Raw genomic sequence first — 14,066 nt, forward strand, 5'->3', positions numbered from 1 at the left:
CAAATGTGATAGTTTCAACCACAAACAGCATGTTTGCTGCAGGAAGGCACAGCTTTGTAGGACTCAGTTCCTGGTTTGTGTCACACTTTATCAAGTTTCAATACAACTGGAAGAAGTTGGTGTTGTCCATGCGCACTATGAGTGACCACAGTAATCTGCACCCCTAGCAGTCAATGCCCACTCACCAGGGAATACACATTGTTCTTTAGCAACTGGAGATTGCCATGGTATCACCTTCTAGGCTGCATAGCTATTGATTGGTGTAGCTAGTTTTTTTCCTTTTAGTATGTCCAGATGTTGTTATGGCTAACAGGTTACATCCAAGTTTAATTTAATGCCCACCCACTGGGACATCATGCTGACATTGTCAGTTAGAGCCAGACGTCACTCATACTGAAGATCAGTTGCGTATAGCCGTAGCAAAATAAAATGAATATAAAATACTTGACCTTATGTTACATATTTATTATTAGCAACTTCTCAAGTAAAGTTAGACATTTATGCACCAAGCTGCTGTTTTACAAACTCTACAGTTTATTTGTAGAGGGTGGGAAAGAAAGGTTTGCCTAACCCCCCACCGCTGAGTTAATCTTTCTAATCCACGAGGCTATCCTGTCCGCCTGTGTTGGTGTAATTGATGGTTATGGTCATTAATTATTGGCTGTGATGTTGTGAAGTTCATGCCTAAGCAAAAATGAAATGCCAGAATTTCCCATTCTTCCTTTTGCATTTTCCGTGTGGGAGTTGAACTCAATACTCGCCCTAAATTGAGACCTAAGTAATAAAAAGCAAACGTTGAAGGACAAGATAATATTTATGGATATTCTTTCTGTATGTCTTATTTGAGTTTACTTTAATTACTGTGAAATTGAAATAAAGACAAATATATTCTGTGTCAGCCAGCTGGGTTAATTTAAAAGTTAAATGTTAGGTTTCTCCGACTGACTTTGAAAGATGAAGAAAATGTAAATCTCGCTAATAAGTCCTTCAAGGCCAAATGTAGTTTCATGCCTTACGTTCTGAGGCAGAGCTAACTGGTGAAATTGGTACATGTAATCTTTAATAGTTAGTTACAAAAGCACAATCTAGTAATTAACATGTCACTCATAAGCACATCCCTAATAACCTCTAAACTGGACTACAATGAATAATAGTAGATTATTTGTTTGAGATCCAGCCAGTAGATTAATGACTCATAAGGTGATGATTATTATGATTAATAATGATGATAATGATTATTTTAGATTTAGCTATGAACTTAGACAATGAGCTACTTTTTCATTATGAAATATATTAGTTTTACATGCTAAGTAGTGACTCAGTAAGTTCCTCATTATGTTAGGATTACTTCTCCGTTCGCCACTGCCTTTGAAAACTGTTGCGTTTTCCAGCAATTTCACTGGAACACATGTGATCAGATGAGACTTTGTTTGAAACAATGTTTACTTGAATTCTATTAAATCTTTCTGTTCCCTTTTGAGGTGATGAAAGTGTGCACTTTTCTTTGACTTTATCTTTGAGAGAAAATGCTGTATATGGGACAGCAAATCCAATAAATAAGTGATAAGGCAGGAAGTTCACAGGAGAGAGCATTTGAACAATTTAAGCCCACGGGCACTTTCAGACGTAGAGAAAAGAAGAGGCCGGACAAGATACGGTGGAAAAGCTCTTTAGTGCCTCAAGCAGATGGATGGGAAAGAGCATCAGGCCTTCGCACTTAAGGCTCGACGTTGCTGATTGATTGCGATAACAACAGTAACATAAGGGAAAGAACGAGTGAAGAAGTCAGAGTTTATCACTGAGGTAGTGATTGCCCAGGGGTAATTTGGATGTTTTCTTTTTACAAGGTTGAGGGTGGATTTTTTTGGAAATAATATCAGGATGTAATGTGCGTGAACGACAGTGAATGAAAAGCATTCCTCATTTTTGTCTTGGTGTTTTGATTCAATCCGAGTACGTGTGGTTTCTCCGATGGATGGTTGGATGGACCATCTATCCATGTATTTTCTTACCCTTATCCAATTCAGGGTCACTGGGGTAGGGCTGGAGCCTCTTGTTTTTAGAGTCAACTCACCATCTGAGACTTCAGAAAGACAGAGAGCTTGACAAATCTGTTTTGTTGCTATGGCTCACCTTAATGTGACACTGTTGTAATCTCTCCCTCTCACTCTACCATCACTGAGAGGGGGATTTTCAGACGTTTTTGCCATAAAACAGTCTCTGTCTCGTCTCCGTGCCTCGTCCTCCACTCAGTCACTAACAGTAAAAGTGATCCTCGGCGAAGCACTCGAAAATCGATGAGTAGGCAGGCTGCTGCTGACGGTGAGCATCAGACCACTTCTTTTTTAGCATTTGAGTTTTATTTAGAAACTCAGCCGCAGCGTTGCGCCTTGATGCATGAAAATGGCAGTGGTTGAAAGGGCATGCCATTTAACTCTTCTAATTAGGCTCACACTGGACACCTTCATAATGTCACTGAAACGCACAGTAGCACTTGTCATTTTAATGTAACTTTTACTAGCTTGAGCTAGGATGGTGATGCTCGGATTCAACTTACATGTCAAAATGGAAAGAAATGGCGCGTGTTCCCAATATAACGGCACTTAAATTAAAAGGGTTGATTCTGAATTAGTGTTTTTAGCTAAAATGTGGATTTCACTTAAGAGTCGGGGTGTAGAAATCATGCCCACGATAGTTGGAGGACTTCTAAAAGTACACTTTTTAAAAAAGTAGTGCTCAATATTATTCCCAGCACATATTTATATTTATTGTTTTGTTTGGTCCTTTTTAAGCTTCCAGCAGCTTTGAACCTGAATGCAGCAGACGCGGCGACGCTGATAGGAAAAACCACTGCAAATGCTTTACCGCTGATTGAGGAGGTTAGTGCTTGTAACACGTACACGTGAAATGACTGGTTGTTTTTTGTGTTTCTTTTGCTTAAAAATGATTCGTCCTTACTTTGATATTTCCAGGTGGCCAGGTTGCAGAACTCCACGGCCTTTAAGGCTGCTAGTTCACTGAATTTCCAAGGCGACCTGATTGGCAGTATCAATATGTTTCTGTGTGGAAAGCAGCCTGACTCCAATTCCACCAATATGACCCTCGGTTTACTCTCACCTAGACAGATGGCTAACAAGACGTCAATTTCCATTACGGGCAACAGTTCAGGTAAGTGCTGCAGCAAGCTCCTTTATAAAGCAAAGCTGTCACACAGGACTTTTGTCCTAATCATTTATCTGCATTTTAGCTCGACAGCACAGTAGGCGGTCATGGTAGCTGGGAAATGGAGAATATTCACAAGGCAGTGGCGCATAATGTGCAGCATCACGGGACACTGCGATTGATTTGCTGTAATTTTGCTGCCGCGGACATACTGCGTGGCTGTGTAGTGTTTGAAAAATGAGAAAGAGCTGAGAGTTGAGCTCGATCAGTATGTGCACAGGATGTCTGACCAGTCAAATGGAGTTTTCTTTTTGTTCTGTAGGGATTTTGATATTTGGCATAAAAATGCAGTACACATGCATCATTCAAATAACTGCTGTACATCTGATGAGTCACACAGTGCAGAACTACAGAAGGTAAGAACCAGTACTTCCTGTAGTGGAAATGTCGGTGCAGGTGGGAAATTTTTTTTTGAATTGCACAGTGCAGTCAGCTGTGCACAGGATGTGACCAATTGTGCAGATCCAGGAAAAGGCACCTGTGGCACAGTTGGCATCAGAGCTGAACTGGGTTTGATTAGGAAGGCATGTGTCAGAGGCCGGTCACAGCCATAGCTAATCAAACCAGCTTTTCTCAGTCCGTTTAGAAGCCGCGTACTCCCTGCCCCGACGTGACGATGTTTTCTTAATGGGAATGAAAATCCAGACCAGCTTCTCCCATGTGGAAGCTTATGTTATTGCCTGGGTGGCGCTTTGGCACCAGGCGCAAATATATGACATCTTAAAAATGAACATATGGCAGTCTTAACTTCCCACAGAGGACAGATGGTGTCACTAGCACTTTTTTGGGGGAGATCTGAGCCAGTTTGTTTATTTATTTATTTTTTGTAATATTTAGAAAGGGAAGACAAGCATGGCAGCCATATTGTCAGCATTTGTGCTCAAATTCTCCTGTGCTGTTATGGATTTGGCTGCAGTTGTAGTTGTTTGTAGTGAGTTTGTAGTTGAAGTTAAAGTCGTCTGCAACTGAAGAACAGCCAAGTTCAAGCTGGGTGAGAAATATATATCGAAAAAACACAAAAAGTTACACTCCCCAGTTTAAGTAAACTTGGACCAACTTAAAACCATCCAGCTCAATTCTTCAGTTTTTGCCAAATCAACAGAAATCATCTGAAAGCAGTGGTTTGTTGACAACTTGGTGATTTATTTTGATCGAAAAAAGCGAACTGTAGAAATTTGTAGAGATTTTCCTACATAGCTAGAAGTGCTATGGCTAGTGCACCATTGTTTCTCATACCTCATCCATACTGAGTAGTGTATAAACACGGTAACATGGTTCGTAGTTGTCTTGACAGCCAGATATGCGTACCTTGCAGCAGTGTGCTCCTTATTAAGGAGTTACTCCAAGTAGCCACATTGGAAGAAAGTGTGGTATCTTCACTCAGCTTTAAAAATCTGCACCTCGCCCACCTTCAGCATGCGTCAGCAGGTGACTGTGTGGATGGGCTCCTCTGCAAAATGCGAGTGAAACAGATATACAACTGCAAAATGCAAATAGCTAATGTAGAAACTGATGAATATATTCTATAAATGATGCAACATGAAACATGCCCCAACAAAATTCACGGGATATTTTCTTTAAGCAGGCACCCTGTTATTGTTTCATACTGCAGCGTATGTTTTTAGTAGACCGAAGGTAGAGTAGTGTGCAGAATGTGGTTCACCATTGTCTTGCTGAAATAAACAATAGTTCCCAAAGACATTAACTTTATGGTAGCACGTGTTGCTTCAAAACTATAAGCACTAATACATCATCACAGACTGAGAATGGACTGATCCCATATTTCGACCATCCAGGTCCAGATGTTGTTGACAACGAGCCGCTCTGTGGACTGATCCAGTCAGTTCAGCTTACTTTTTATAGTTTGAAGTTAGAGAGCTAATGTAGCATAGAAGAAGCTTAAAAAGCAAACCGACAGCAGTTTGGAGGCATTTAAACTCGAGCGATCCCAACGGCATTTTTAAAAATCCACACACTGATTCTGTCTTCATGACTGAAAAGCTCTGACGGCGATGACGCTCTCTCCGTCTCTCCTTCTTGCTTGTTCACCCTTGCTGTCGTTGTGCTCGGTGTAGCACTTGTTTGGAAGCTTTTACTGCACTTACCGTAACGTAGCGCTTGTTGTTGCCAGCTCCATTAACATTATTTCACTTCATCTGTCTGTTGTTAGTTCCTCTCCACATGCTGTGTGCGTTTGTGTGTGTGTGAAGGAGAGATTGATCAGATGGCAGGACAGTCTATCCCAAATGAGATCATGCCACGAGGCTGGCAGAAGCATCCTTCTCCTCTATTTTATGTTATGTTATTCATTTGCATGGCAGAATTTTCCATCTAGGTTTATTGACTTTTAAAGAAATTGTTCCTGAGTCACTTAACGGATTTCCTCTCCTGTAGCTCAGTTGTTCGCTCTCACAGCTAGAAGGCTTTGTGTTGTGTGTCTGTGTTGTTTGCTTTTTCTCCTTGTCCCTGTGTGAGTCTCCTCCTGGTGCTCCCTCGCCCTCACACATCCCAAAGACGATGATGATTCCTGGGTTAACTGGTTATTCTAAACTGGCCACGGCTGTGGATGTAAGCGAAAATTGTCTGACTCTCTGTGTTAGCTCAAGAACTGTTCAAAGCTCGCCTCGCATCTTACCCAGTGTCAGCTGGGATAGGTTCCAGCCGCACGGCTAAGAAAATGAATGTCTGGACGCGTCGAAGCAGTGGTGTCACAGTGCGGCTCTTTACCAGGTTGTTGCCTTGTTTTTCTTGTCTCCCAAGTAGGCCATGTTTTTGCAACTTGGCTCATGTATTTTCTCATTAACTGTGGAAAGAAGTGGCAGTACATCATTTAGTTTCTATTGCTTGTTGAAGCATTCTCGGATTAGCAGGTGGATTAAAGTTATTTGAACTGTCATAGTCTACCTGGCAACAGTCCGAAAACTTTGTGTGTTTTTCTCACAGCAGGACGGCGACCGTTATGGATAACCCAACACCTGGATGTTTAAAAGAAGACCTGGCCAGACCATGTGTCTGATCTTGATTTATGGGTGGATCCTTTAAGACTAACAGACTCTTTTTTTAATCATTTGCACCTGCTTAAGCGCACCTGAATCTATTTTTATATATTTAAAGGATGGTAGCTTTAACCACATGGGGATAAACATGTTTTAGCTGGATAAAAGTACCACAATTGTAAAAGTTTAAAGTTTTGGACTAATTCTATAAATATAAAAATATGTGTATGTATAAATATGAGTGAATCCATATAGGTGCAATTATATACAGTGGTAAACAAATTTATTATTAGGCCACCGCCCAATGTAAGGTGATTACCAAAATCCTTTTTATATTTCTTGATCCACCAGTATGCACGCGCTTACTCAAAATGACGTTTTAAGCCCAAATATAATTACTGTAATTTGTGAAATTTGAAGTTTTAGAAAAAAGCAGAAGAAATTAGTAAAGCGTATTAATATTTTTAAAATTAAAATGCCAAATCACAGCTATTTACCTTCATTCCTGACATTAGTTTTAGTGGTTGAATAATGAATTTCTGACTGATTGTGGGTATAAAAATGTGAATTCGATAGTTAATTTGAAAATAACGAATAAATTTCTTGAATAAAACATCTTTCTTGATTTTAATACAGACACAGAGACATAATTTAGATAAAGGAAACAGAAGGAATTAATTATCTCTCTGCATTTGGTCCATGGTGAGCGTGTAGTACTTTGCGCCCATAGTGTAATTGCTGTCTACGTAAGTGCATAAATGTATAATTTATAAAGCTGCAGTGCGTTATTCTGTTTTAATGCATTTAATTCAGTTGGATGGTTCTAGATTACGTTACTTGTTATTTTTTAATGTAACACTGCCCCCAGCACAAATGACAGCTCAGAGAAAATCACTACTAGGTGATGCTATCTTTAATAAAACTCCAAACATGTTTCTTCCATAAAATCCTCGAGAACGAGAGCTTTAGTGTAACTTCCTACAGCCGCACGCTCATTAGAGACCGTGCAGCGCTGTTTCATTAAATGTCTTTTCTTTGGAGAAAACTGCACAAAATGAGATTTTAATAAGAAGCCTCTAGTCCCTGGGAAAAAAGTTACACCGTTAAGTGGGATTGCATGCTAGTGTCGGTGCAAATTAGCGGAAACATCGCCTCTTCCTTACGTGGTAGGCAGTAACATCTCTGTTAGCATGCTAATGGCTGTTTTGCATTTGCTGTGCTATTTCTTTGTGTTGGGTATGTACAGCTAAATGGATCTGGAATATGCAGTGTGTCTGCGTAATGGCCAATTACAACTCCTTTGTAAGTGTAAAAGTACACTCAAAGGAACAGTGAAATAGCAACAATAAAGGCCAGCGCTGAGGTTTTGTTAACAGCTCTGTAATGTCCCCTTCTCAATTAATTGTTGATGGTGACTTCTGCGGCGATATGAGGAAGAGTTGGTGCGGTAGCTGTTCTTACGTAACAGCGAAAGGGAATTGAAGGTTGTTTCAGTTTGTGAAGTAAAAAGGTGTCTCTGCAAATCATGTACTGACGTTATGCATTATGTAGGGAGATTTGTCAGATGTTGGGGGTTTTTTCATGCTCATGTTCAAATTTTTTAATTATTAAAGTGGATGTTATCTCAGGTAATCCCTCTTCTCTGCAAACAGAAGCTGATCGGCCTCTTTACGCAATAGTGAACAATCTGTGATGCACAAACAATCTTCTCTTGATTTATCAAAATAACCCCGTCATTGTCACGGTCCTGATTTTGCTGTGGGGATTTGACATTTACTGATTGTCTTGAGACTTGCACTTACAGTCCTCTGAGTATTTTCCCATCGATATATCTCTTTGAATAATTGGCAGCCTTTAGTTCTAGTTTAACCACATCTATTTTGCTGTAGCCGGCGAAGAGAAAATCCAGATCCATGGTGACAGAGTGAGAGTGGCTCTCGTTGTGCTGCTGAAAGTCAAAAGAGGCCTCTCTGTGTCTGATATGAGAGCGCGCATCAATAAGATTTATTCAAGCTTATTTGAGTCTCTGCTGAAATGCAGCAACACAGCACTATTTGTACTGCTTGTAAGAAATAAGTGCTGTTTTATTGATGCAGGGGGGTAGTTCACTTATGACTGACATATTTGGTGTATGTGTGTGCTGTACCTGTATGGATCTGTGCACCCAGTGTGTGTGTCTGCTTCAGGTTCTTCCTTTCATGAAATGCATAAAATATGAGTAATGCATGCTCAGAAGATAATACAACAGCATGTGCAAGACTGTGTTTGTGTGCGCGCACGCGTGTGTGTATCACGGGCATTCGTGGTGCTTCGACAGCGCTGTCTCACTGTTGTGCAGAATTGAGCCCATCTCCAGGGTGCAACTCAAATTGATTAAATTTGCCAGGTAAGTTGAGGGGTTGACTTGAGGCTCCAAGCAATTATTTGACTGTGGCTAAACCTGGTGTAAAGAACAGATTTTCTTGTTCTTTCAGGCTGCTGTTTTGTAATAAAGCAAAGTTCTGTTATCAAAAAAAAGAAAGAAAAAAGGAGTACACAGCCCTGGAGAATACCTAACCTATGTAATCCGATGCTCCCTGTAGCCCACAGAATATTCAACTGATATATCTTAACCTGATATATCGCATTAGACCTAGAGCTATATGCATTTGTCACTGCCATCTCTAATCACGTTATATTGCTGAGTGAAGCTGTCTGCTCATATCATGTTATAACCCCTTTCATTATCAGATGTATTTATGTCTGTATTTATGAAATAAGGTTTCCAGAGATTTAAATAAAATCTACATGTTAGAGACACTCTGTGAATATTAGTGCTGGGTATAGGGATGCATATATTGCTGTTAGTGGAGGATATTCTCAGAGCACCAGTGGAAAGTCTGCATGACTGAGTGATGAAGCGGGTTGGAGTGACTCACAGCTGCATGACTTCACCGCATCCCATCCGGTGAAAGGCCGCTGCCTCTTAAAGGTAGTTTCCTAACATTATTGGCCTTTGGCCCTTTTAAAATGACACATTTGTCACTTGTGACAGAAATAATTTTTCCTTTTCAGGTTGTTACAGCAGCTGTGTCACAGCCGGAGCAGGTGGTTACGACTCAGAATGAGAACCACTGAGTTTGAAGAGGGGAAAAAAACACATTAGCTTAATCACATCATAGAATATGAACACAAAGACAGGTGGAAATAGTCCCGACTCTTTGGCTTTTTTGGGGGATATAATTTAACGGAAACCTCTGCATTATTGTTGGTCATTTATAGGTACACTACCGTATTTTTCGGACCATCAGGCGCGCGGGATTATAAGGCGCACTATCGACAAACGGGTCTGTTTTCATACATAAGGCGCACCGGATTATAAAGTGCATTACATGAAACAAAACAGTCAGATAAGTCAAACTTTACTCAGCTCATTCCTCTTGCTTCCTCCACTTCTGTACCATTCATTCATTAATGTTTAATTCTCTGGTAGCTGCTCTATAAACACTGGAACAACAGTATATGTTGTTGCAGTGTTTTTCTAATTTTTACTATGTAACTTTGCACTGTCCACTTTCTGCTGTAACAAAACAAATTTCCCACGTGTGGTACTAATAAAGGTTATCTTATCTTACATGAATGACTAACCTCATATTGTGGCTGGATTATCTCAGTTGTTCTCTGCTACTGAAGTTTGGTCCCTTTACAGCAATTTTCCATGCGATTGCATTTGTCAAAAAAACATCAGGAACTTTAATCAAGTGGAAAAAAGTTAGCGTTCACTCTCCAGGTTCACTGTCTTATGCTTTGGTATGCTAACATAGCTGTGTCGCTAGCGATCACTAGCACAGCATTATATAGCATCTAGCCCAACTTCAGTAACCCTACAAACGTCACTATTGTGTAGTTTTCTGTCTTCATTCATCTTGGAAGTGATAGCAGAGCTGCACGTTTTTATTTTTTTCCAGAAATCTCTCGGTCAGAACATGCTATATTATGTTTAGGTAACTAGCGAAACCAGCGAGCTAACTTCCTGCTAACTTCTAACTCCGTTAAATTGAATAAATTCTGTTTTCATGGATGCCTGGATGTTAAATGTAATTGTTACACCTGGTAAAGCAGCAAGGCTGCTCATTTTATTAAAGATGAAAGAAGTTACAGTGTTCGTTTGGGACCTGACGTGGACGGAGTGTTGGACCCAGATTACTATGAGCCGGGAGGCTCCTGACTATGGTAGCCATTAGGGCTGGGCCATATTATACCGTTCACGGTAATACCGGTATAATGTTAGGCAACGATAGGAAAATGAAATATCGCGATAGAATATGAGTAAAACGCGCATGCGCAGTGCCTTTGTTTTCATACGCACATGGCTGATTGTTGAGTGAAACAGATGAACCAGAATTGGTTTGTAAAAATGGTGCAACTTCAGTGATGTGGAACTGGTTTGGTGTTTGTCCTTCAGATACACGACAAAGCACATTTTTTTTGCAGAACATGCAAGCGGCCGTCGTTATTGTCGGACTAAGATGCTCTTAAATCTGGGAGTAATCTGGGTCCTAAACTCCGTATCGTTCAGGTCAAACAACACTGCAGCATCACTGAGAGTTAAAAACTGTCTAAATTCTTTCATCTTTAATAAAACGATCAGCATTGCTGCTTTACCAGGTGTAACTATGAAGTTTAACTTCCAGGCATCCATGAAAACAAAATTTATTACATTTAACGGAGTTAGAAGTTAGCAGGAAGCTAGCGGAAGTTAGCTCGCTAGTTTCGCTAGTTACCTTAGCATGATATAGCATGTTCTGACTGAGAGATTTCTGAAAAAAATCAAACGTACAGCTCTGCTATCACTTCCAACATAAATGAAGACAGGAAACTAAACAGCAATGACGTTTGTAAGGTTACTGAAGTTGGGCTAGCTGGTATATAATGATGTGCTATGTGATCGCTAGCGACACAGCTATGTTAGCATAACATAAACAGTGAAGCTGGAGGACGAACACTAACACTTTTCCACTTATAAAAGTTAACGTTAAGGTTCCTGATAGTTAGAGACAAATGCAGTCGCATGGCAGGATGCTGTAAACGGACCAAACTTCAGTCAGGAGAACAACTGAGATAATCCATCCACAATACAAGGTTAGTCATTACTATACTGCAACAACATGGGAATAGAGCAGCTGCCAGAGAATTCAACATTAATGAATCAATGGTACAGAAGTGGAGGAAGCAAGAAGAATGAGTTGAATAAAGTTTGATTTATCTGACTGCTTTGTTTCGCTTAATGTGCCTTATAATCCCGTGCACCTTATGGTCCGAAAAATGCGTACTGCACACTGCAGTTTAATGTTGCAAAGCACCTCTTTTTAACTTCAGTGGATATTATACATGGTTATGCTCAGGATATGTCAGCCCATTTCTACTGGAAATGCTTTTTGGTTAAACTTTCAGCAAGGAATTTGCATTTGCACTGTTACATTTTTATAAAGCTTTAATGTACATAAAAACCAGCTTCTTGTTTAAGTGAAAATAAATGAAAGGTTGTCTTTTTGCGCTAGTAATGTTGTGGAGTTGTATTTTGTCTCGCATCAATTATATCGTCGGTTATATCGTTATCGCAAATTTTCAAATATATATCGTGATAAATATTTTTGGCCATATCGCCCTGCTCTAGTAGCCATAACACTCAGACAATCCATCAAGCGGTGCGGCTTCGTAGCTTAGCAAAGTCCTACTAAAACATTTTTTGACAGATTTTTGAGTGCTGTGTACCACATAAAATTGGTTCAAGGTCAGTAAACACAGCCAGAATTCATAGATAAGGCGCACCAGATTATAAGGTGCACTGCCGATTTTTGAGAAAATTAAAGGATTTTACGTGCGCCTTATAGTGCGGAAAATACGGTACTTAAAAGTGTATTTCCAGCTTGCAAGAGAATTTTAAAGCAACCTAAAATAAAATGACAGTCCTAGTTATGGACTTCAGAACCTGTTTGGTGGGTATCATTTTTTTCTCTGCAGGAAAACCCTGTTCGCCATCAGGAAACATAGCTTTTAAAATCATAGCATGGAATTAAGATATTTTGTCTTGTCGTCTAAATACGCCTGCAAGTGTCCTAAGGCGTGCTCAGGGAGGACAGAAGCCTGAAGGGCAAAAGCTTGTTTGATCTTGATTTTCAGCATAAATACTGGCTGTGAAAGAGAGGCCTCTCAATCCTTCTGACTTTTGGGGTTTAAGCAGGTGGTGTCAGGAAAGTCAAAATAGTGACATCGAGTTTTGCCCCTTTAATGTTGGCTCTTCCTATCACAGCAGAACTCCTGCTCATTGTGTGTTATTATAATAGTAATCATGGTCAGTATTAGACACCACATGTACTGTATATGCTTGGAACCATTAGTGCCAAGTTGCACCTGCAGGATAACACTGCAGTCTGCCTAAAAACATGGCATCTGGAAAGGTTTTAAGTTAATTCTGATGTGGTGAATTGTAGTGGTGCAGAGCGGGGTCATGTTAATAATCCATTAAAATTTGGCTTATATCCACCAAAGTCTTCAAGGTCAACCTAATGATTTATTGGTTGAAAACTGATAAAATCCATATATAACTGAGCAACTATGTTCTTTAAAGTGTGCTGTGCATTGTCAAAATATAGAAAGTATATTATATATAGTGTATATATAGAAAGTGTATTAAAATGTAAGATATCATATCACATATGACCTCTGACCTCTCTTGTAAGATCAATAGATTGAGCTGAAGGTCACAGATCAGTGATAATAATGCTATATAAAGATCTTTTAAACCACATCTCTTATTCTCTGTATTGACAACAAGTAGACATATAGGGGATGATATATGGGGATTCTAAATATCACTTTACAGTTTGCATCCATACATCACGTAACATTTGACCTCTGACCTTAGTTTTACATTTTACATCTTCCTTTTTATATTCAAGTTGACCCCAAAATGTGTTTATGTCTTTAAAGAAAGAGAAAGAGAATGAGCTGCTTAGTTAGTTACAACTATATTGGAGTATAATATTATATAATAAGCTTCAATTATTCATGTGCCGTTACTTACAAATCAATGCCTATTATCCATTACCTACTCTCAGATAATGTCTGTGTAATCAAAGTACACATCGGTCATGCTACATTGATTTTTACTGCACTATAAACTTAGTAAAGTACGTTTAAAAAGAACAAAGAAAACAAAATGAATATATACAAAACACAATACTGTTCCCTTAAAAGTAAAAAGCACTGTATATGTGTAGGTGATTGAGACTTTCCAGTTAAAATGTGTTGAGTGCTTAGTTAGAGTAGAAAAGCTCTCACCTGTTAAATCCAGCCGGCACCGTCATGAACACAAGAAGGTGAAACAGTCACCAGGAGAAAGACGCTACTGTTTTCAATGATTCACTCATAGCAGCTCTACTTTATTACAAACCACATATATAAACCTACAAATGCCAATATGGCAACACATAGCATGACACTCATCTACTTCCTGCACATATTTGTATAGTCTCTTATCCTATAAACTATGGATTATTATCTAGAAACATAGCTACATTTTTGGTATTTTTAAATGATTAAAACTATTAACAATACATCCAAAGCACATTTAGGTTATTCCGTACTGGATAGGAATGCTTCATATGATTTTATTTGGGCTGGGAGACGATCAGGTTTCTCTGTCCTCTATTTCAATCCCCGTGAGTTGCTGTATCAGTCTGTTCGGCTGTTATCTGCAGATGACAGTGGTGTCTCCTTCTACGGAAAATCTACTGCAAGCCCTTTCATCTTACAAGCACGAACTTCATATTTTTCTTAAATGCAGAAAAATCTTCCAATTTGTAG

The 14,066-nt window shown here is 39.4% G+C and overlaps 1 protein-coding gene across 2 annotated transcripts in view; it reads left to right on the top strand.

The window, feature by feature from the left end:
• Window positions 1-14,066, top strand: part of LOC113018657 (ATP-binding cassette sub-family A member 1) — a 183,481-nt gene that overhangs the window by 23,449 nt on the left and 145,966 nt on the right. For both annotated transcript variants that reach the window (XM_026161949.1, XM_026161950.1), the window contains 2 exons: window positions 2,793-2,879; window positions 2,973-3,168. In XM_026161949.1, the coding sequence (XP_026017734.1) occupies window positions 2,793-2,879; window positions 2,973-3,168 (283 nt within the window). The remainder of the gene's footprint in view (window positions 1-2,792; window positions 2,880-2,972; window positions 3,169-14,066) is intronic.

Source organism: Astatotilapia calliptera, chromosome 3 (assembly GCF_900246225.1).
Source record: "Astatotilapia calliptera chromosome 3, fAstCal1.2, whole genome shotgun sequence".
Lineage (NCBI taxonomy): Eukaryota > Metazoa > Chordata > Actinopteri > Cichliformes > Cichlidae > Astatotilapia > Astatotilapia calliptera.